Source organism: Strix uralensis, chromosome 2 (assembly GCF_047716275.1).
Source record: "Strix uralensis isolate ZFMK-TIS-50842 chromosome 2, bStrUra1, whole genome shotgun sequence".
NCBI classification, from domain to species: domain Eukaryota; kingdom Metazoa; phylum Chordata; class Aves; order Strigiformes; family Strigidae; genus Strix; species Strix uralensis.
In genome coordinates, this window is record NC_133973.1 from 115,689,582 (window position 1) to 115,711,693 (window position 22,112).

At 43.2% G+C, this 22,112-nt stretch overlaps 1 protein-coding gene across 3 annotated transcripts in view; it reads left to right on the forward strand.

The window, feature by feature from the left end:
• Nucleotides 1–3,527: 3,527 nt before the first annotated feature.
• ATP8A2 (ATPase phospholipid transporting 8A2) overlaps nt 3,528–22,112 on the forward strand; it is a 355,523-nt gene continuing 336,938 nt past the window's right edge. For 2 of the 3 annotated variants that reach the window (XR_012627702.1, XM_074859964.1), the window contains exon 1: nt 3,528–3,657. Coding sequence is in view for 1 of the 3 variants with exons in the window: in XM_074859964.1 (XP_074716065.1) it covers nt 3,579–3,657 (79 nt within the window). In the remaining 2 variants the exon portion in view is untranslated. The remainder of the gene's footprint in view (nt 3,658–22,112) is intronic. The other variant, XM_074859965.1, reaches the window with a different exon arrangement.

Consider the following 22,112-nt stretch of genomic DNA (forward strand, 5'->3'; position numbering starts at 1 on the left):
GCTGTAGACAAATGAAGAGCAAGGTGTAAAGGCATGTTAAAAAACATATAAAAATGGTCCCATGATGGTTCTTTGCTTTTCTCAGCAAAGAACTTGTTGGGAAGACACCGATGAGCAGCCACAGTCCCAACACCCACTGCCTGAGGAAGGCTGGCACCGTCAACCCTAGCTGCCAGAGGGGCAGCAGGAGGGTAAGCACAACACCAAAAAAAGGACAGACAGGAAGAGTGTGTCTACAAAAAAATGAACTGTGTTATTATTTCTGTTTTTTGGTTTGGTGGTTGTTTTTTTTTTTTGTGTAGTAACATTCTTCATTTTCTTTCTTTTTTTTCTTTCTTTTTCGGTAATGATTAGCTCTCACCTAATAGTTCTTTCATTAGACTTTTATGTTTTCTGCTATACTACTAATAAATTCTGAGTATGGTGTGATTTTTTTTTCAGAACTAAACTCTGTGCATAACATTAATAATTGGAGCAAAGGATGCATCTTTTGGAAATTTGGGCTTAACAGTCTCTCCAAGGTCCCAGACAGTATCTGGCACAGTCAGAAATAGAATAAAGATATCCTGTCTCCCAGCCCGGCACATTAACCACAGGACTGTTTTCCTGCCTTTGCTTTATTTATTATATTAAAATAATTATTATGCATACTGAGCTCTTTGAAAGTACATCTGCTATAAATACTAGAAAAGTGAGCACATTGTAATTTGAAAATTACCAACTCTTGTTTTTTGGTACATCATTCAAACCATGGAGCCATTATGACAGACCCCAGGGAATCATACTGCCATGACTCATGGTCTGATAATACACAATTTAGTGCACGTCAGCATTATGACAAAGACAGGCATTGCATAACAAGATGACAAAGGTGAGTCCTGCACAGCTGAACAATCTGTTTCTTTTCTCAAAACTCAGGGCTACCCTGCTACTTCTCACCTGGTTACGAAGGAACGTGAGCTTTCAGAAACACAACCAACTCACGTTCACCTCCGGATTGCACACTTAGCTTTCCTGCAGGCCCTACTCTTAAGCCTGCTGAACAGGACACAGACTCCTTCTCAGTTACTCCACACTCATTTTCCTTAGACACTTTTGCAGTCCACTTTCTCCCCTTGACTTCCCGTTAGACTGCAGTGTATGATTACATCAACTTGTGACTGGAGACAGATATTGCAGGCAGGCCTCTGATGCTCAGTCTATGCAGGGGCAAAGATGTTTTTTCTTTCTTCCATGTCATTAAGCATCACTGAAATGCCTGGTTGCTAATGCTCAGGAATCTGCCTGTCATGGGGATACACCTCAGGCTTGTGGAGATCAGTGTGGGTTGGGTAATTAAATCTCTTCGAGGTGCTTGAGTAGTCAAGTTTACGCGACTGAGTAGCCCTGCATAGATACAAGCCAGATGGTGTGTTAGCTGGAGCACTCTTGGAGAACATTGAGGGCGCAGAGGTGAAAGCAAGTGCAGCACATGAGAAGGAATGAATGCATTTAGCTGCTACTTGGGCTTGCAGGCTGACAGGGCTGACGGCTCACAGCAGACAATACTTTTAGTGCACTGTAAACACTGTTCACCTGAGGGTTAATTTCTGAAGAGAAAGTAAACACAAAATCGGGAGCTGCCATTCTTTTTTGGTTCTTTTTTTGAGCACTTTCCTTGACTTTGGTCTGACAGCTTGAACCCAAAGAGAACTTCACTTTAGTTTGTCTACTAGCTAACAACATATGTGAATTTTCTGTTCTCCAGGCAATTCCTACTGGCGCAAAACCACTGACCACAACAGAAGATAATTTTTGGAGAAGCGAAAGAGTAAGCTGATGGAGAAAATCATGTTCATGAAAATAACCAGCTCCATGTCACGACCTTAAAATGGGAATGGCATGCAGGAATGCCAGCATTCAGCATTGCCCTTACCAGATGATTTCATTCACAAAACCTCGTGGGACAGCCTTCTCCCAGAGCAATAAAACCCACAAGAGTAAAAGCTTCTCACAGGCCAAGAAATACGTGTCTGCAGCAGCCCTGTCCCAAAGCAAACATCTCCACGTGGACTATGATGCACTCAGTGAAGTCAGTGTAAAATGCTGCAGTCTAAACGACTTTGCATTTACAAAGTGCAAAGTTGTAGCTGTAAAATATCGGTTTCCATATTATACATGAGGACACCAAAGTACAGTGAGATTCAGCGGTTTAGCATTATTTACGATCTTTGAAATAACATTGAAATTCCTCATCGCATATGCTAGCCGACTCCATATAGTAGAGTTCTTAGATACAGATTTAGGGCCATTTTTCACAGACCTTCAAGGTACTGGGGACCATTTCTTATGCACTAGGTCTTTCCAAAACTCAGTACATCCTCATCCCATGGGAGCTTCTACCTCATTTAAACCATCCTACCTCAAAGCTCACCCAGTAGAGAAGGCAACCCCTCAAGATGTGGCAACCACTGCTAGCTATGCCTGATTGAGACCAGCATCTGTAAAGATCAAGAGACTTCTTTATGGCTGATTTTTTGCCCTTCAATTTCATTCCTCCTTTGCCTGCCCTTGGTAGGTAAATTCTCATGGTTGCAAATGTTTTGCACTGAGAGGCAACGCGCTGTAAGAGTTAAGTGGTATATTGATTAATCTTTCCTCAATTTCTTTTTTTATCCTTGATTTACCAGATATTTTAAGTGGGGAAGGAACGGTATCTTTTGTGAAGAGCCTGGCAGCATGCCACAGTGAGGAAAGATGTCCTTGTAACTGGAACAAAGAAGCCCGGTTAGGCATCCTGATCCCAGCGAGGGCTCTGTTGTGATGCTTTATGTGCCTAAAAATGTCAGTAAAACACTAGTTTCGGACAGACACCTCAGAAAACCCTGACACCCCAGGCCCCGACTGTGTCGAACCTTGTGTCACGGTTCGCAGGGGGTACTCGGGGCTGCGGAGGCTGTCACCAGCGGAGTAGCGCTTTGCTGAGGTACGGACGGCCGCAGGGTGCGGGGCCGCAGGGGACCAGCCCGAGCCTGTCCGTAACCTACAGCACGGGGCAACACCGCCGGGCCGGGCCGTTGTCGCTGCCCCCGGGAAGCCGTTGTGTCCCTAAGCGGCGGTGAGGAGGCGGTCGGCCCCCGGCTCTGCACCCGCTTTGTCCCCGGTGGCCTTAGCGGAGGAGTCCGGTAGGCGTCCGGGGCCGCGCCGACCCCTCAGGCCGGTTTCCCCCCGGGGCGTGGGGCCGGCGGGGGCCGCGGCGAGGAGCCGCGGTCCGGCGGCGGGGCCGGCCCTGCCGTCTCCCGGGCCGGGCGGGGAAGGGGCTGCCTCTGGCGCGGCCCTGCGAGCAGGGGCGGAGGGGGACGCAGCCCCCTCCGCAGCGCCTCGCCCCCTCCTCAGGAGGGACCTCCCGGCCCGCCGGCGGCGCGCCCAGCCCCGCGGGGGCTCAGCGCCTCGCCCGCCCCCGCAGCCGGGACCCGGCTGTGCCAGCGGCCGCCGCCGCAGCGCGGCGTCGGCGTGAGGGGGGGCCGATGGCCAGCCCGCCGCCGCCGCCGCCGCCGCCCTAGCCGGCCGCGGGCCTCGCCTGCCGGCCCGGCCGCAGCATGCCGAACAGGGACGGCCTCGACACGGCGCTGAGGATGTCCCTGCGGCAGAAATCCTCCAAGATCCACTCCTCGGCTGGTGAGGAAAGGGCGAGGCGAGCCGAGGCGAGGCGGGAGGGAGCGGCGGCGGGAGGAGGTGCCGCGGCGGAGGAAGGAGCGCGAGGGGAAGGGAGACGGCGCCTCCGCGGCCCGGCCGCCCGGCCCCGCCGCCGCTGCACCGCCCGCGCTTCCCCGCCGCCACCGCCTTCGCTGGGGTGTTGCGGCGGCGGCGGCGGCGGGAATACCGCAGTGCCGCCCGCGGGGTCCCTGCGCGGGAAGGAGGCGCCGCGGCCCCCAGGGCTCGCCGGACCGCGGTGGGGCAGGGTAGCGCCGCCCGCTCGGCCCCTGCGCCCCGGGGGCACCGGGCACCCTCCGCCCGGCCCCAGCCTCGGGGCCTCCCCACGCCCCCGCCCTCCCAGTCACTGCACCCAGCAGGGCCCTGGCATCTCTCTGGGCACCCCCCCACGGGGCTCCCTGCCCGCCAGCACCCGCACCCACCGGGCACCCAGCAGGGCCGGGCCACCCTGGCCCGCTGCTGCACGGGCAGTGCCGAGCCCTTTCCCGGGGACGGCGGGGTCCGGGCAAGTGGCGGGCAAGCTCCGACGGGCAGCCTGGGTGCTGCCTTCTCGTGATGGCACTGCGGAGGGGGCAAGGGGTTGTTCCCCTTCTTTCTCTTGGTTGTGATAGTTTTTGACAGAATTCCTTGGTGGGCGTCCGGACAGAGGGCAGTACCGCCGGCGGAGGAGGGGGAGTCAGGGGTGCCCCGCACCCCACCGGGCTTGTCAGGGGCCTCCGTCCTGTGGTCAGGAGTGGGGAGGGCACCAGGCACTGCAGTGAGCTTACGGAGAGGTACGTGATAAGGTTCATTCAGGAAAATGTTTTCCAACTAGTTCATAAGAAAACAGACAAAAATAGAATATTTTGAAGGGGTAAGTCTGGTCCCAAAGGACTTCCACTGACTTCTATAGGACCAAGGTGCATTCAGAACTCACTTGTGGTATCTGTTTTACTTAGAGATAGGTGAAGCATCAGTGACATTGTCTGTGACTTACAGACAGGTCCAGTAAAAGGCTGAGACACTCTGTGCAAAATATTTAGGTGCCTAATACAATCCCTGCGGTGAGTAAATATAGTGCTCCTTCAGCACTTTTTGCTTGAATAAGGAACATGCTTTTGAAGCACGTTTCCTGATCAGCTCTACTTTGGGTTAAATCTCAGAGCACCTTGGAGAGCATTTGCTGGATTGCTTTTGGATGACGCTTGAACTGGAAGATGTCCTCCAGCTACTCGTAGCTGTTCAGCCTATGGAACTGGGCTAGAGCTAGCTTGAAGGAGAAGCCACCTTCCCCTTGGCTCCTCGTCACAACCTGGTCACTCTAGTGATATTCCCCTGTTTGGCCTCACAGCCTGCTAATAAGGACAGAACCTCAGGGACTTCTGCAGTAGCTGCTGAAGTAAGCAGGATGCTAAGCAAAGAGGTGTGTAATGCCAGCTCATAGGAAATGGTAAGGTTTCAGAGTAGGATTTAGTACACTACCAGCTTTACTTCAGCATAAGCCATTCAGATGAAACAGTTGTAGTTAAGCTGATTCCACTTTCCAGTGCTTGGGGTTGGTCCACTTCTGCAGTCCGATCTGAAATCCTGTCCTGGGACAGGGAGGCTCCTCTCCCAGAGCTGCAGTTCAGCATATCTGTGACCTAACGTTTGGAATCCAAGCCTAGGTGCCCTCACCTATAGCCGGCCCTTCAGATGCTGAATGCTTGGCACTTGGAGAATGTTTAGCTTGAACATGGGATACATAAGGAGTTTCAGCTTCAGTTCTTGTAAGTCATACTTGTGGATCTAGGTGGTTAAGTTGCACCTCAGTCATGCTCTGGGTGCCTGAGGCACACACACAGTCTTCTGACTGGGATTTATCTATACACAGCTTTAGACTTTCACATGTTCCCTTCATTTCACATAAGTGAAATCCAAATTTGATGATACTCTGAAGAAAGATGGGGGTTGCTGGTTAGCATTAAAATCACTGCTTCTCAGTTGTGAACAATACATTTCCTATTTAGAATATTTTTCTGAGGATAACAAGAGTAATATCTAGTATAGGTATATATAATGCCTATGAAGATACATAATAGAGGTCTGTGTAATTTATTACATAGACTTATTAAAGGATATGATTGTAGTTGACTTAGGACACCAGAGCCAACTCTGGTGGCTTAGGACAACCGGAGGCAAGCTCTCTGCTGCCCAGAGAGAAGGTCCTGCCTTCCCTTTTCCTGCATACTCCCACTGCATTGCTTGCATCACCGTTAGCCATCAGATGGTTACCTGGATCAGTGCTGATGTGGCTCACTACCAGCCTGTATGATCTCGAATGGCCACAGGGAACAGATGCAGAAGGCTCTGTTTTTCACAGCATGCTGTGGCTTGGTGTGCAGATCTGCTGTCTGTGTGGACCGAGCAGGTTCTTATGAGGGGCTCTGGGCTGCGTGAACGCAACTGTAAAAGCACACATTTGGAGACTGAGCAACTATCAGCTGAAAAGCAGTTCAGATGTGGTTGTGTGGTGGCACTGCAAAATCTGAAGGTTCTTCTGAGCTGAATGGTGTGGAGGGGGGGACTGGTCACCCTTTTGTCATCCTTAGGGTCAGGTAACCCTGTCTGCATCCACTGCAGTTTTCTTGGCACCTCTGTTTCAGAATATTCTACCTTCTTTCCTTTTTAGAAGAGGTTTGCTGCTTTAAATTCTTGCGGTTTGCTACTTCTGTTTATATTTGAGAGAGTTTTGATAATCTTAAAGTATTAGCTTTTAGTTTGAATCACAGAAATTTATTTTCATACTGTATGAAGTACTGCAATAGCTTACAGACGTTCTTCTTCAGTCAAGGAGAACACTATCTCTGTGATGGTCTAATGATGTCTTTTCATGTCAGATCCAGTTGTGATTTTCTACCCTCCTGCATTTTGTAGTGTGCTTCCACATGTGCTAATACAGTATAAAATGTAATTGATATATTTGACAGAGTTTTAAACCTGCTTAACACCAGTACAAAGGACTTCACAGAAAAGCAGATGATGTGAAAAGGAGAATTTAGAGATGGCAAGTCAGCTCCTGCTACTCAAATGATCAGTCCTCTTCTTTTTTATGCATTTGCTCATTAATTGATTTTTTTTTGGGTGTAATATTGTACCAGCTGAGCTAAATTGATTAGATTTAAATTATTCTCAAAGAAGTCCCCAGCTCTTTACTGTTGGAACCACAGACATCAAAGACTAACTTGTTCTCCTCCTTCCTGCCTCCTTAAAGTCACTAAAAATAAGCAACTGTCAATAACACATTGGATGATTACACAATAGCATTTTTATTTTTAGACAAAAAATTTTGAATTCCAGCTTTAGAATAGATTAAAGGTACAAATGATCTTGATGTCATTTACTGTGGTCTTTTTCAACTGCTCAGTGGTGCACATCAGCAAGAAGAAATATTTTTAGTGTAAAGGTAGTGGCAGAATTTTCTCTCAGGACTTGAGGAGCTGAAATACAAACACGATTTCATGGTATGAAATCATACTCCTTTTATACCTTTTCCATCTATATTTCCCCTGAAATACTTGCTTATATTTTATGCTGTGTATTTGGTCTTAAGAACAGCAACTGTCTCAGAGTCTTACTCCCTTCTGATTGTAAAGGATCCGTCTCTTTCTTTTCTCAGAGGAATGTCTATGTAAGAACCTCTTTGGACTAGATCCTGGTTTTGTGCTGTGATAATACATTAACATGACTGCAACTGTTGGGAACTGTCATACGGAGCAGTTGTAGTAGCATACAGACACTTGTATTTTGCTCAAAGCTTTCATCTGTAGTCATTTACAGGTTAGGCATAATTCCTATAGATACAAGTAAAACATGTAGTAGCTATAGGTGAAATACTTAGCTTTGCACTACTTACATATTGCTGTTGCTGCTCCAAAGGTGCATTTTGCTATTGTGGAGGTCAGGTTCAGACAGTGTAAGAAGCACGGTCAAGGCTAAAGCTTTCGCTGTGAAGCTCACTGAAGTCACCTGAACTCACGGGATATCTACAGCATCTTTTGCAGGCAGATTAGCAGTTGTCCTGAATGCATTTTTAAGCAAACAAACCCTATGAATGGGGTCAGCACAGTGCTGAGCAAACAGATTGCTAAAATCTAAACATTTTAATGTTTAACTAAGAGCAAAAGCCTTATTCTGCTGTGAGAAATGCACCTGGCAGGCATACTGACAGTGGGCACTAAGCAGAGGGGTGTACTTCCTCAGCAAATACATTTAATGCCCATTAACGTTACCAAGAGTTACAGAAACATCTAGCAAGATGATTGCAACCACAGCGTTGGCACACTGAAATCCTGTCCTATGATGAGAAAGTTTTTCCAGGGGAAGACTAAAGTACGTGTGTTTTTATGCACACACTCAAACTGTGTGGTGGTAATTTTGTGTCAGTGTTAGGGAGCTCCCGTTTCTTTTAATCCATGTTTACCTGGCACATAACGTAGTATAATGTGCAGCTTATTCAATCACATCAAAGGCCCGATCCTATTTCCATAAACACCAGTGACAATTACGTCTTTTCAGCCAGACCTCATCACAATAAACCCCATGTTTATTACTATGTTTCTATAGTAGCACAAAGTGGAGTCTTCTCAAGTAGTGTGAGATCTTGCTCAACTGTCAAGTGAGGTGGTGACAAGTGACAAGGCTAACTGGAGGACAACCTGAACTTCTGCTGTCTTGGGTAACTCAAAGCTTGTCTGGCTATGAAAGTTGGTTTGCACTAGGATAGGAGGGAATTTAAAATACGTCTGCTGACAACACTGAATTAGAAAAAGATGTTGTATGCATGTTTACTGTGGAGTAACTTGATAAATAAACAAGGCCCTAAGTAGTGTGGCAGAAGAAATACTTTTTGCCTTACTGTAACGGGGAAGGTAAGATCATGAATAAGTCCATTAAACCACTCAGATGGTGGGGGACACAGTTATTTAGGAGTTAGTTGAAGAGATAAGAGATTTAACTAGCCTTCAGTTTTTAAAATTAAATGAAATGTATTTAATAAAAATAAAAATTTCCACTCCACTGTATAGCCAATATATGAACTCTCTTATGTTATGCTATTTGACTATATTCGTAACTTTATTGAAAACAGATACATGTAGTGTCTATTTATAGGAACTATATTATTTGTTCTCTGTTTCACTCTCTCTCCACAGGACTTTTCTTTCAGATTTTAGTTCCCTAGCAGTACCTGCTTCTAGTGTACTTCCCTGTGCTGGGTGAGTCAGTGTCCTTCTCATTTTCTGGGTAGACCTAAAAGTACTCCCCTGCTAGTGTGATTTGGCAGTAATGCTGTTGTAATTCCATGCAGGATTAAAACATCTGACAGTAAAATGATTGCAAGGAAACGTGCTTGTCTGTTCAGGGTCCGCGAGTATCTCCAAGACAATGGAACTGCCCTTACTGGATACAGGAAGAACAGTCATTTAGTGGCATTTTCATTGCCACGAGGTTTGAGTACAGTCTTGATCTCTGCTAACTCTGTAGGGAGTTCTTACATGGAAATCGATGGCTTCAGAAATGGTGCTGATTTAAAGCATTTCTTTTTTTTGATAATTAACTCTTCTTCCCTCCCCAAGAAGTTTCAAGCTGACAGCTCCCATTGACTCTACATGGCGTTTTGGATAGTCATCTGAAAATTGATGGCAGCATCTCAAACTGATCACTCTCCAATCAGTTACCAATTCACAAGGCATTTTTACTGTAGTAAAGACTTGCTGAGGGCCCTATAAACAACCATGTCATCCATTTCAGCTCTTCTGGAAGGTTGTCAAGTGATACTCCCTAGGCCTGCTACACAGTGGTACTCTTAGCTGGTTCAGCTCCCTTTGAGCTGTCAAGTATACCCTCTAAATAATCTTATCTGAGAGTACTGATTAGCTACTTGTGAAGATTACTAGCGCCTGTGTTAGCTTTATTATTATAAGAGATTACTGTTTCATATTTGTTTTCCTGTACCATGTTGCATTGTGGCACATTTTTATTAGTTTGTAGTAGTACAAATATCAGAATATCTGTTACAGACAGTGTCTGTAGAGCCTGATTGCTGACAGGTTCTTTCAAGGGATAGTTAATCACAAAATCTTTCTTGTATGGTAGAGCAGAGCAATATATTAGACTTTGCAAGGCAGCTGAACATCTCTGCAGCAACAGTTTTCTGCTTCTGGGACAGCCATTAAGTGTGCCTTGCCTTTTTATCAACACAAATGTTTTCCTTTCAGTCTCTTATCTTTTCTAGCTAAACCTTTTTGAGCAGTTGCAGGTATGTAAGACATGCCATCTGAGAGCTTTAGATAACCGATTCTCAGCTGGTACACTCAAAGGATAACTTGTGAAAGATTGTTGACGTGGAAGATTGAGAAAAAAAAAGTAAAATTGTGTAAGGTTTTTTTTTTAATGCAAACTGAAAAAACAAAGTATCAGTATTGAAAACTTCTTATTCGAACAGTTATTCCAGTATTTGTTTGGAAAGCTTTCAGTTTTTTGATTAGCCCTATTGCCACCTTTTCATAATGAATTGTTTACTAGAAAAGTTCCTGGGCAGTTTCTTTCCAGCCTAAGGAGTGGATAGCTGCCTGCCTGTTTGGAAGGTCCTGGCTCTCAGGCTTAGACCCATGTCTTACCATGGCAGTAATTCTTGATTCTGGACATTTTTAATGTGAATACTGGAAGCTAGAACAGAGTGAGCACACCTGAAAACAGAGAAGATGCTGAGTTTTGTATTTCAAGTGAAGGCATGATAAGGCAAAGGTGACATGATACAGATTTTAATGAGTGACCCAAGCAAACTACCTATTTGCACTTCTTGGAGAAGTGACATAATCCATATGGTTAGAATGTCACATACAAGTATATGACATTCAAAGGACGTTTTCCAGACAGCTAGAGGTGTTTCTTAACAATGTAGTTGTCCTTGCAGTGAGCACTAAAACTAGTTTAAATTAGAAAGAACATGAGGTGTCAGTAAATTAGTCTCAATACCTTCATGTTGTGCTGAAGAATCACAAGACATACTGTGGATTTTTTAAGATATTTCTACTACTTTCCATCCTTGCATAGGATATTTTTGTTATTTTTAGTTCTCATGAACAACTTGGAAATTGTTGCACTGGGGCATCAGTGCAAAGTGCAAACAAATAACTTGTCTTCCACTTGACTAGAATGGAGGAGCCATGATTGGGTCAGACTTGTAATTCATAATAGGTACAACAAAGTATGTCAGTTTCCTTTAGCCAAGGATTTGGTCTGATGAATCTACCTTCTTTTAGAGTGTTGTAAATCAGGATTAACACGACTGAAATTGGTGTATAGGTTCTGTAAGGAAGAGAAGGTGGCCTTACATTTTGCTGAAAACTGACTGGAAGGTTTTGATTTTTTAATTCCGAATCTCTCAAATGCAGATGACCAAACCCATTTATTTCATTTCAGTGAATAAGTAGGTAGTCACAAAGAGTGAAAGCAAAAGTGTTTATCTCATTACAATAACACCACCCTGATTGATTTGCTACTTTGAATAGAAGAAGGGCTCAGGTGTTATCTCCTGCTCACCCAGCGCTGTTCTGCTTATTCATATGAAGCGCGGTGAAGGCAATCCAGCACCCTGTGCCTGTGAGATCTAGGAGCATCCAACCTGATGCTTATAAGAAGGATATATGAAACAAATACCCCAGGCTTTTGTTTGCCTTTAAATACTCTATGCAAACGTCACCTTAATAGATGCAGTTTATTTGTAAATGGAAGACAAAGAATGCTGAAAGAATATCTGCAAAGTCAACAGCAGCCATCATAACTGTGAAACAGATACAAAGGCTACATCTGCATTTGTCATATCAGTTACACAGATGGAAATCAGGACTTAACCTGGAAGCTTTAAACTGAAATCCACTTGTCATTTACTCCACTTTTCTGCATCACTGGGAAGGCTCAGAATAGTTCCTGCTTCAGTGGTTCCGTGGCTACTGAACTGAAATACATTGACCTCAATCCTGGTGCCTTGTTTTGAAGAGGGACAGAAAGACAGGGGAATTAAGGTATGTGGTGCTCCCCAGACTGGGGAGAGGACCAGTCCAGCTTTACAGATTAGCGGTTAAATCTTGTTCCCAGAGTTTCACTAATACAGGTCTGCACCTGAAAGCCATCCTTGTACCATTTGTCTGCCTGGTGGTAGGGGGAACAAAGAGCTTTTCTAAGAGCTTACCAGGCAGACAGGAGGAGATGGTGCTGTCCTTCTCCCTCCCTGCCCCCAGTCAAACTCATCCTAATTCTGTGTTGCCTGAAGAGCAGGGACTATTCACTCTTCACTCCTTAACTAAAATTCTCACCCTTGCTGAAGTTTTCACACATTCTTTAGTAAACGAAAAGGTTCTTACCCTCTTGTTCTTTTATTTACAAATCTGAAATTTGCTTATCCGATCTTTCAAAAGATTTTAAACCCTACAAATCTTCATTAGGGTAACAAAAGGGGGTGATCGGTCTTCAGAAAGAGAAAGGAGTGGCTAGAAAGAGCTGAAAGATTTGAGGAGAAAGACTTGATTTCTTACAGAAAAAGCAAAAATATTTTGGAGTCCCAAATAAAGACACTTCAGGAAAGTGCAATTATTGGTAAATTTTTTAACATGCAAATGTGCAAAGAAACTCATTATTTTAGAGTTATATTAGATATGTTTCATCTTGAGAAATTGGAGTTGTATATAATTTCAGGTCATTATGTCGAGCCCTTATAATAGGAAGAATTAAAAATACATTTTCTGGAGAGGGTGAGGGCAATGTAATCTCGTAACATAGTGTATAGATCCACATTACTCAAGGGTCACTACAGTTGATGTTCTGATTGTGATGAAGCTCTTCAGGACAGAATATGTCATTTCAGTTTGGTCAATACTTCTGTATTTATTGTGAACTTCACAGTATTTTGGTATTTTACTTGCCAGCTACCAAACGCAAGCTTCTGTCAGCCTAGCTATCATCTAAACAGTTAAGTTTCTGTACATATAGTCAAGAGAGAGAAAAATTATTTCGACTAGAGCATAGTGCTGATGCAAGAACAAACTTTCACAGACATTTAGTCTAAAAGTAATACACATATTTCTAAATATAAGACAACTGTTTAGAATATCTTTCCAGAAAGAATGATGGGAAAGAAATCTAGCTTGATCTCATAGCTGAATTTGATCGGTATATGTAAAGGACTATAAAATAATCATCTGGAATAGGATGATCTGAACTTTTTAACAGGCTTTTGCTTCTAGGTCTGTATTTTTAAACACCATGCAGAACCAGGAACCTCATGTGTGGGAAACACACTGTATACACTGAGCTTTCCAGAAGTAGGTGGTAAAATAGCACCCGCACTTATTATCTGATTTTGACTGAACAATAACAACCATCATATGCAGTATATTCCAGTACTTCTTTTCTACCATGCTAGGACTGGGATGATCTGTGGTGTCTGCTGTCATTTCAGTTTCAGTTTAATTTCTTACTCAAAAATGACCAATAATTGTTTTGGAAAATATCAAAAAGTTCATAAAGGCAATAACATGAGAACTGTAAAATAATGGAAGAGCATGGTGGCAGAGGGGGAAGGAGGCAGTCAGTATCCCTAAAAGTCCTGCCAACAGGAAGAAAATAAATTTCTCTGGAAGCCAAAAGAGGACAACATGAAGTCACTACAAAGCAGCACAGCTGTGGCTGTCCAAGGGAGTAGTCTGAACTGATAAAAGAAAATGCGTATGTCCCTACAAACCACAGGGTAGAGAACCATAGTAAAGAACCTCTGCCTTTTGACTTTTTTAGTGTGACTGTGTGCAGAAAGAGATATAAACTCTGAGAGTGTCCTGCTGCCTGGACTATATTCTCTGACATCCTGAATTCCAGTCAGTGTATTTTTTTCACTCTGGAATATGGACAGCCTTTGGATACAGCTGGCAATCAAACATCAAGGGAGCTTTATACGCTACCTACTCAGGAGGTAGGATGGCACATGTCTCCTAACCCTCCTAATGCCAGTTTATCAAGAGCTTGCTACTGTGAGTTGTAATGCGTGCCATCAACCTAAAATTGCTCAATAACACAGATGATGCTTTCCCCAAATGCATGCCAGGGAGCTCTTCTATCACAGGTCTCTGGTAGCTGGGACTGTGTATGCAGCATCTTCCATACACAGCATCTCCCTGTTACCATTCCCTCTCTCTGACTGAGTATCTCATAGGAGATCTGCAAAATCTGAGATCCTACAGTGGGTCTCTTTAGTTGAAGGATTTCCATTGAAAGCAGATGATGTCTCTTTTGTCTCACAGTAGATGCACCTGACATTTAAATTGCTATCCATTTCCATCACTGACTGCATGCTGTCTCCCTTAAGTGTGCTTACCCACATTGGTTCTGGTAGGAGTTTGAGTTAGATGCAAAGGAGAGCATCTGGCATGGCATGGGAGAGAGCAGTAAGTGTTCCAATCCTGAACTGCAGGAGGGACCTCAACAATCCTAAACTTTCACCATCAAGAAAGACTGTTCATCCAGAGCTCCAGAGAAGAAGAAGATTCTGAAGTCCTGAACACTGGATGGTTTTGTTGAAGTTTTGGCCTGCCAGATGATTACCTAAACCATTTTCTTTGAGGGCTTTTTGCCAAAACCCCAAAGAGAGAAAAATGGGAATAAAATAGCAGCAATAATAGGTCTGGTATGATTTTGTTGAGACAGTGCAATTTTGTGTAAGTGCTAAGTAGCATAGGATTTAAATAATTTAGTACTCCTTTTGGTACTTTTTGGTTCATTAGACAGCCAGGTTCCCAAGTTCTGCAAACTGGCCATTCCTGCTATGACTGCTGTTGTTTAGTGAGACATTAAACTCTTTTACTAGGCCATCATGCCATCTCCTATGTAGAGAGATCCCTGACAAGCCGAGGCCAGAGTTAATCTTAGACCTTCTTCCTACCAGAACCTTTTTTTTCATAAAACAAAAGTCCTTTGTGAGACAGTGCCATGGTTTGAACTCAGAGGGCAACTGAGCACCACGCAGCTGCTCACTCCCCCCTTCCCCCTCAGAGCTGGGAAGGAGGAAGGCAGAGGGCCCAGAAAATTGAGATAAGGACAGGGAGGGATGATGTCATCCTTTGTAAGGCACAGGCAAAAACCAGACTCATTAGGGAAAGAAAAAAAGAACATAAATTTAATACAGACACTAACAACAACAACACAACAGAGTAGGACATCTTGAAAACACCTTCCCCCCACCCTTCCCTGTTCCCAGGCTCAGCTTTGCTCCTGATATCTCTACCTCCTCCCCTCCAGCAGCTCAGGGGGTGGGGAATGGGGTGCGGTCAGTGCTACCTCTTCTTCCACCTCGGGGCAGGGAAACTTCTGGCATTGCTCCACTGTTCCAGCGCGGTTCCCCTCTCACAGGAGACAGTCCTCCACAAACCAACTCGGACATGAGTCACTCCCACAGGTGTGTGGGTCCTCCCAGTGCTGAACTACAACAGCGGGGCCTTCTTCCCACGAGGTCCCGGCCTTCCTCAGGCGCAGTCACCTGTCCCAGCGTGGGGCCCCCCACAGGCCACAAATCGGCATCTGCTCCACTGGTGACCCCCATGGATGGCAGGAGGGTGGCCCTGCCATCTCACACAAGCTACAGAGGAGTCTCTGCCCCAGTGTACCTCCCCCCTTCCTCCTCCATTCTTCCACTGACCCCAGAGTTCACACAGGTGTTCTCCTCACAACTCCTACAACTCCTCCCAGGTTCCCCTTCTTCAATACGTTATCTCAGAGATGCGGCTAATTGGCCTGGCCTTGGTGCAAAGGCAGGTCAGAGTTGGAGCGAGGGGAGCTTCCAGAAGCTTCTCACAGGGGGCCGCCTCTGTACCCCCTCCCCTGCTACCAAAAAACCCCCACCACTCACTCAAACTAGGACAGACACCCAGCACTTTACACACAATCATCCTGCTGAATTTCTGCCTCATTCCATTAGAGGACATCAGTTTTGTCTGCTGGTGAGATGCTAAGATTTATATTTCTGTGGCCCAGTTCACGTCTAGACAGGGCAGATGGTACTATTGGAGTGTACAACATCATTAATTTGGGACTCAACAATTGTAAACAACCATATTTTTTATTTTCATCAGAATTCATACAGAAACTCAGTAATAAAATATTAGTACTTACCCTAAGCAGAAGCCACAAAATTTACTGAGGTGGAAAAGGACAAAAGTGATGTAGCTTCTGTGTTCATGGGGAACTAAAGCTGTTTCACTTCAGTTCCAAGTATTTTGTCATCGGCGTCTCCAGAACAAGGGAATAACTTCAGTTACGTACTTCATGGGGTCAATATGAAGATTACAAGTAGCTACACAGTGTTTGTATGGTGCTGGGAAATAGAAGATGGTATATGAAAAGGTTTCTTTAGTCACATAATTTTGCAGCCATTAGGGTTACATTTTTTTCATAGTTGCCGTCTGGCTTTGGTGGTATCAGACCTCATGAAACCAAGTCCATGTGGGTATTCTGGAAGAGACAAATACAGCATGACCTTTTATTTAATCCTCTGTTTCTTGTAAAGGTTTATTTTTACAAGGGCACTTTATAAGCTATATCTCTGTAGTTTTTAGCGTTATTTCTTATTGTTTAAATAGCTTATTAACAATGATTCTACTCCTACATAAACAGTTCTAATAAGAAAATTGATGTATCAGTTTTTAAACTAAAATTTGAGATTAGTGATTAAGAACCTGAAGAAGGGGGAAGGGAAGTCCTACATTAAGAAGATTGGCAGTGCTTCAACGAGAAGACTATGCTGTGACTGAGGCTATACCCAAAAATAGAATTGGATTAACAGAAGAAAAGCAAGTAGCTAAAACTAAGGTCAAAGCAGAAATAGATGCTGTAGAAGTGTCTCATACACCAAAAGATAGGAAGAGATATTAAAGGAGTTTTTCTATTATATACACCTGTAAAAAAACAAATCAGTTCATACTAAGGGGAACTGTAAAAGAAGACTCAAATAATAGATCAGTTAAGAGGTCAAGAGCTCTTGAGGAAAATATATGAGGAAAAAATAACAACAATCATTTATGGTTGCTTGTAAAGGTTTTAACACATATACTGCTACAAATAAATTAAAAAATAAACTGTAAAAGACAGCTGCAATAATACTAACACTTACAAAATCAGTGGAACAGTAAAAGTTGTTTAAAACTGTCATTCATGTGGAGTAATATAGTCACCATTCAACCTGAATAGGTTGTGTTTTTAAGTACTCACCAGAAAAGAGACTTAATTAGATACACATTCTACCTGATGCCAATTATTACAGCTCTGTTTACACTAATGAGCCTCAGCCCCCTAATTTGTGGGTGAGAGAGGCTAATGCACACAGATAAGACTTTAAAAGAGGAGAAAGGAAATAGAAGGTCATGTCTTGTAGAGGTTTTGGTAGTATAAGCTGTAGTACATAGAACTACTTGTTCTTTTTTTTAGTTTGGGATTTCAGTCAGGTAAGTTTATTTTAGTGTTTGAAGGGAGGGAAACTTGCACTTATTGAAAAAAAAATGTATTTTTAATGTATTTGTTTCTAGTGCTTTGGGGTAGATACTGACTCTCCTTATCTTCTCTTCATTTTCCTACATGGAAAAGCTGGAAGTTTCTTTTCCTCATAGGAAGGTTCATTCAGAAATACAGAAAGAGTCTTGTAGTAAGCAAAGTATATGTCTGTTTTTACTGAAATGGTTTGGGTTTTGTATCTGTGATTAAATACTGCTTGGTAAAAGTGTAGCTAAAACTTAAACTAGAGAACAAATAATTATTAATCTGTATCTGAATAATCCCTTCCTGTAGTTCTGTGTTTTTGTTGCTGTCACTTGTGTGACATAGGCACTACAACAGTGGTTTTCAACAGCTACATAGTAGAAGTTATGTTAAAGATGAAAGGTATACTTAATGTGAGAAAGTCCTTAAGCTTTATTAGTGTGTAAGGCTAAATTAGTGGTGAGCAATTGTTGCATTAACAATGAACTCAATTTTAAGACAGTAATTGAATGGAGGGGATTTCTCTCCATTCATTAGCTCTGCTCTTCACAGTGAAGTAGAACAGCTATGTGAAAATAAAGTAGTAGTAATATTTCTGAAGCTCTCTAAACATGGTATAGCAAACTAATGCTTACTAGTAGGGGACTCCTGCTCATATATGAGCAAATATTTTCTGTAATAGTCTGGAGAGAAGAGAAAGAAGGCTTCTAGGCTTTCAGAAAAAAATGCTGTATTAAATTTGTCCCCAGTAGTTACTTGAGAGAACTGGCTGCTTGCTTTCATCTTTTATTTAAAAACAAAAAGTGAAGCTTATACTGGGGGTGGGAATGACTATTTTCCTTTCAATAGGTATTTCCATCATGAAGGAAGGAGAAACTCAAGCAACCTGTATTTAATTCAGGAATGGATACAACTCAGCACGGTCTGAAGACTGTCTGAAACTCTGTCCTGGAGAGTTTAGAACCCCTTTTAGACTTCTTAAACTATTCCTTGCACTGAACGAAAGGAAAGAGAAGAGTGACTGAAGTCTAGCTGGCAAGACTTTCTTAGGAATGAAACGGCAGTGCTTGCTGTACCTGGATGAACGCACTGTCATTGGAAACTGAGCCAGCTAGGTGGTGGTGTTCAGCTTTCAGCAGTGATAGGTTGTCTTGGTCTTTTTTTCTTCTCCTCCCTAGGGCTACTTTTTTATGAAAAACTCCTCCAGTGCTAGTGTATGAGTCATAAGCATAATTTCCTCTAAATCCACAGCAGCCTATGCAATACTAGATAATTAAATATTGAAAATGTCTGTGATTCTTGTCTTTGCTCATTTTGGTAGCAGTTCCAATAAAACTCTGCCTATTGTGGACAGGTACTAGAATGTCTCAGAATTGACAGATGGATGCAGTACAAATGTACTTAATATTCAGGAATGGTGGAATAGGTCAAGCTAAATCCTGATCTGATAGAAAACAAACATTGAACGAGCAGGAGACCTGTATGGTCATTGTGCCAGCTGGTCCAGTTGGCATAACTCTGCCTAAATCAAATTCATTGACACCTGCCTGTAACAGTTCAGGGCCTGCTCTATAGGCTTCCCAGAAAAACCTGTAGGAGGATTATAACATATTTTTTAGAGGTCAAGCCACTGAGACTATTATCTCTCTTTAGGAGGGGAAAAAAATATGGTAGGGGAAAAAAGAGAAAAGAATGCTTTAACTCATCCAGTACAGATGCTGCAGAAAACATAGCTGTTCCAGGAAGAACAACTAGCATAAGAAGGCTTATTGGGTTGGGATTTTTCTAATAAAAATACTTTATTGGGGAAAACTTCTCCAGCTATACTTATAGGACTTCAGCATAACAGTATCAGTTGGATAAATAATACTTATTACTGCAGTATTAAAATAACTGATAAGTATATTTTTCATATAACATGTTTCAAAGGGAAAAGGAAGAATCCACATGAGGTTGTAGCTCAATAAGCTTTAATGTCATCCCTGATCTGATCTTCTGACTGAGGCTGTAGAGCAAAGATAAGGCTGCCTGATACTGCAAAACCTGTAAGCCTCTCTTATCTGTCAGTAGTGTTCTTTTCCTGCAGGGGACAGGCAGAGGCGTGTGATGGCAGCTTTTCTCTTGTCCTTGGTTAAACATAGAACTGCTGTTGAATTTCTGTTTTGGAAGTCTGTTTATACATCCATTAAACTAAAAATAGACTTGTTCTACACTGAAGATTTTTATGAAGTTCACAAGTCTGTCCTGAGCCTTGTGCAGATGTATGTCTTTGTTAAGCTGCCTCAAACAGTATTATCTGTGTTCGGATTTTGGTACTCCTTGGTGATAAAGATAACTTACAAGCACCATGAGAGGTTCTGCACTGGATTCTTCATCTGGTGCTCAAAGCTGGAAGTACAGAAACTACTCTTCTAGTTCCAAATATAAGGAACCTGAAATGCAGACACCCATTCCTCCACCACCTTGCTGTAACTCTTCTCTTGGAGAGGTGGTGGTTTCAATCTAGTCTCAAAGTCCTCTGGAAACAACCAGGTGTTGGGGACGGCTGTAAAGTCTCACATCAGGACAGATACTCCTGTTTTAAGGTGCCTCAAAAGGAAGAAAATAACTGTTAGTGCAAGAAAATGAATCTGAGGAATGTGTGACCTCTCTGCATGCCCTATCTGTGTTGTGATGGTGCTATAGGATAGCAGAGTCACTCTGCAATGTATCTCTAACTCCTAGACCTCTGAAATAGCCTGAGGTTTATTTCTTTTTCCCGCTGTTAATAGTCAACTCCATGTTGTCCACTCTGCACTGAGGATGGCATTTCTTGCTTCTCTCACTGGATCAGAGTGATGGGTCTGCATGGGTTATGCTCATAGTTCTGGGATTCAATGCAGTTATCCATGTGGATGTGGTGTTCCCTCCACCATGTTGGGATCACTGAACAGTCCTTGGTCTAAAGGTAGAGAACAAAAATATTCTGTCTGATTAACAAGACACTATTAATTCTGTCCCTGTGTTATGTTGAACTTCAAGATAGTGAGTATTACACTAGAAAAATTAGTAAAAGAGTTAAAGAACATGATAGCCTAGGCAGTTACAATGATGCTGTTTTCTGCAAGGCATTTGTCTGAAAGTATAGCTGAAAGTATATTGCAATTAGTGAGAATGAATTGGTTGCCAATTTCCTCTCTTGAGTGGTTCCATTAACAGTCCCACTAACAGTTGTAGTGAACCTTTATTAAATACAATACACCACATAACCCACATGAGCCTGTGTGGCTTGGTACATGGTGTGTTCTGTAATGGTATCATGCAGTCAGGTTTTCCATCTGATTTACTAAGTATTTCATCAAAAACTCGGTATGATTTTTATTTAAAAGATGTTGTCTCAGTGAGGAGAACAGACTATAACTTCACTTTTTTCCCCAGTATTTCTTTCATACCTACTTTTTTCTGTGTTAAGCACACTTGAAGAAAGGCAAAAGTAGCAGAGTGGAAAGGATAGAGTGGATTAATAATATGCTGTTCTTAGCTTAACACTCAATGCTTAGAACTTGTAGTGTGATGGTGAGGTACCCTCTTAGGTAGGATCAGAGGCTTGTGTGAGCAGTGAAACACCTCAGTGTTGCAGACAGGATCTGCTCTGTGCCCATTCAAAGGCATATCTGAGTACTTGGATCCATCAGCCTGTACTGATAGCAGGTCCTTCATCTAACAGAGGCACGATGAGGTAAAATTAGGCCTTGCTTTTGCAATAGCTGAGCCAAAATGTTTAGAAGGTCCTAGTCTCTTCTTCCTGCAAGTGATCATTCCCTGTTGTCTTCTGCACTACGTGTGACATAGCTGCCAAGCAGAGATGAGTAGCTTGAAGAAATGCTGGGAGGGAAGATTGTGGCTGTCTGCTTAATCAGTACCCATCAGTCAGTCCTTGATGATTAAACAGTTCTTCCTTATTCTGGATCAGGTGTGGTAATCTTTCTTCCCCCTCTTGAAGAAGGGATATATAGATTTGAAACCCTGGGGTTCAAGGGAGGTTGTTTAAACCTTAGTTCCCTACTTTGTAGTCAGATGGCTTGTTAAAAAGGCAGTCTCATCTGTCTTGTGTGGTATATTGGCATGCTCAGGGTATGCCAATATAGTCATGCTACTTAAATGTTTTCTTCACAATTGTTTTTCTACTAGCATCATCTAGACCATGGACTGATGGTTTTTGGGATGTTATGTTGCTGTTTCAGACATGTGAGGGTAAAAGGTGAGACATCTGGGGCATTTCATAGGGATGAGTTAGGAGTTGCCCTCAAGAGTGCTGAGGGAGCCCCACTGTCTTTCAAAGCTGGTTCCACTATGCAGAGCCATTCCCTTACCATGCCACAGCTCAGTTCAGTGTTCAAGATGTGGCTGTCTCAGCTGTCAGTAGCACTAGTAATGAAATAGGGTTAAGGAAGGCATTTGTCTGGCTTGCTGTTGGTTGAGCCCTTTCCAGTGATAGCAGTTGGCAGTGGTGAGATGAAGAGATGGCGTTCCATTTGCACTTTTGCAACAGGATCTGTCACAAAATGCGGAGGGACCTGGATTGGTTTGGTTGGCATTAGGGCTGCAGCCTGCTGTGTTTTTTATTAACTGTTAAAATTCATCCCATAACAGTTATAACCCATGTCTGATCAGGGCAAGACATTCATCCTTGTGAATAGATTAGATGCTTTGAAGAAACAGTGCTTTTGTAATGTGTGTTCTCCTTCTGCTGAGCTCTTCCACAATACCTGTACACACATGTGCAGACATGAGAAGAGAACAAACATGAGTCCCTGAACTAATTGTTGTTTACTTCGTGTCCTTAAAATCTAATAAAGCATTGGCCTTGTTTTTCTAATCTGTTTGCTTTTGCCTGATGGAAG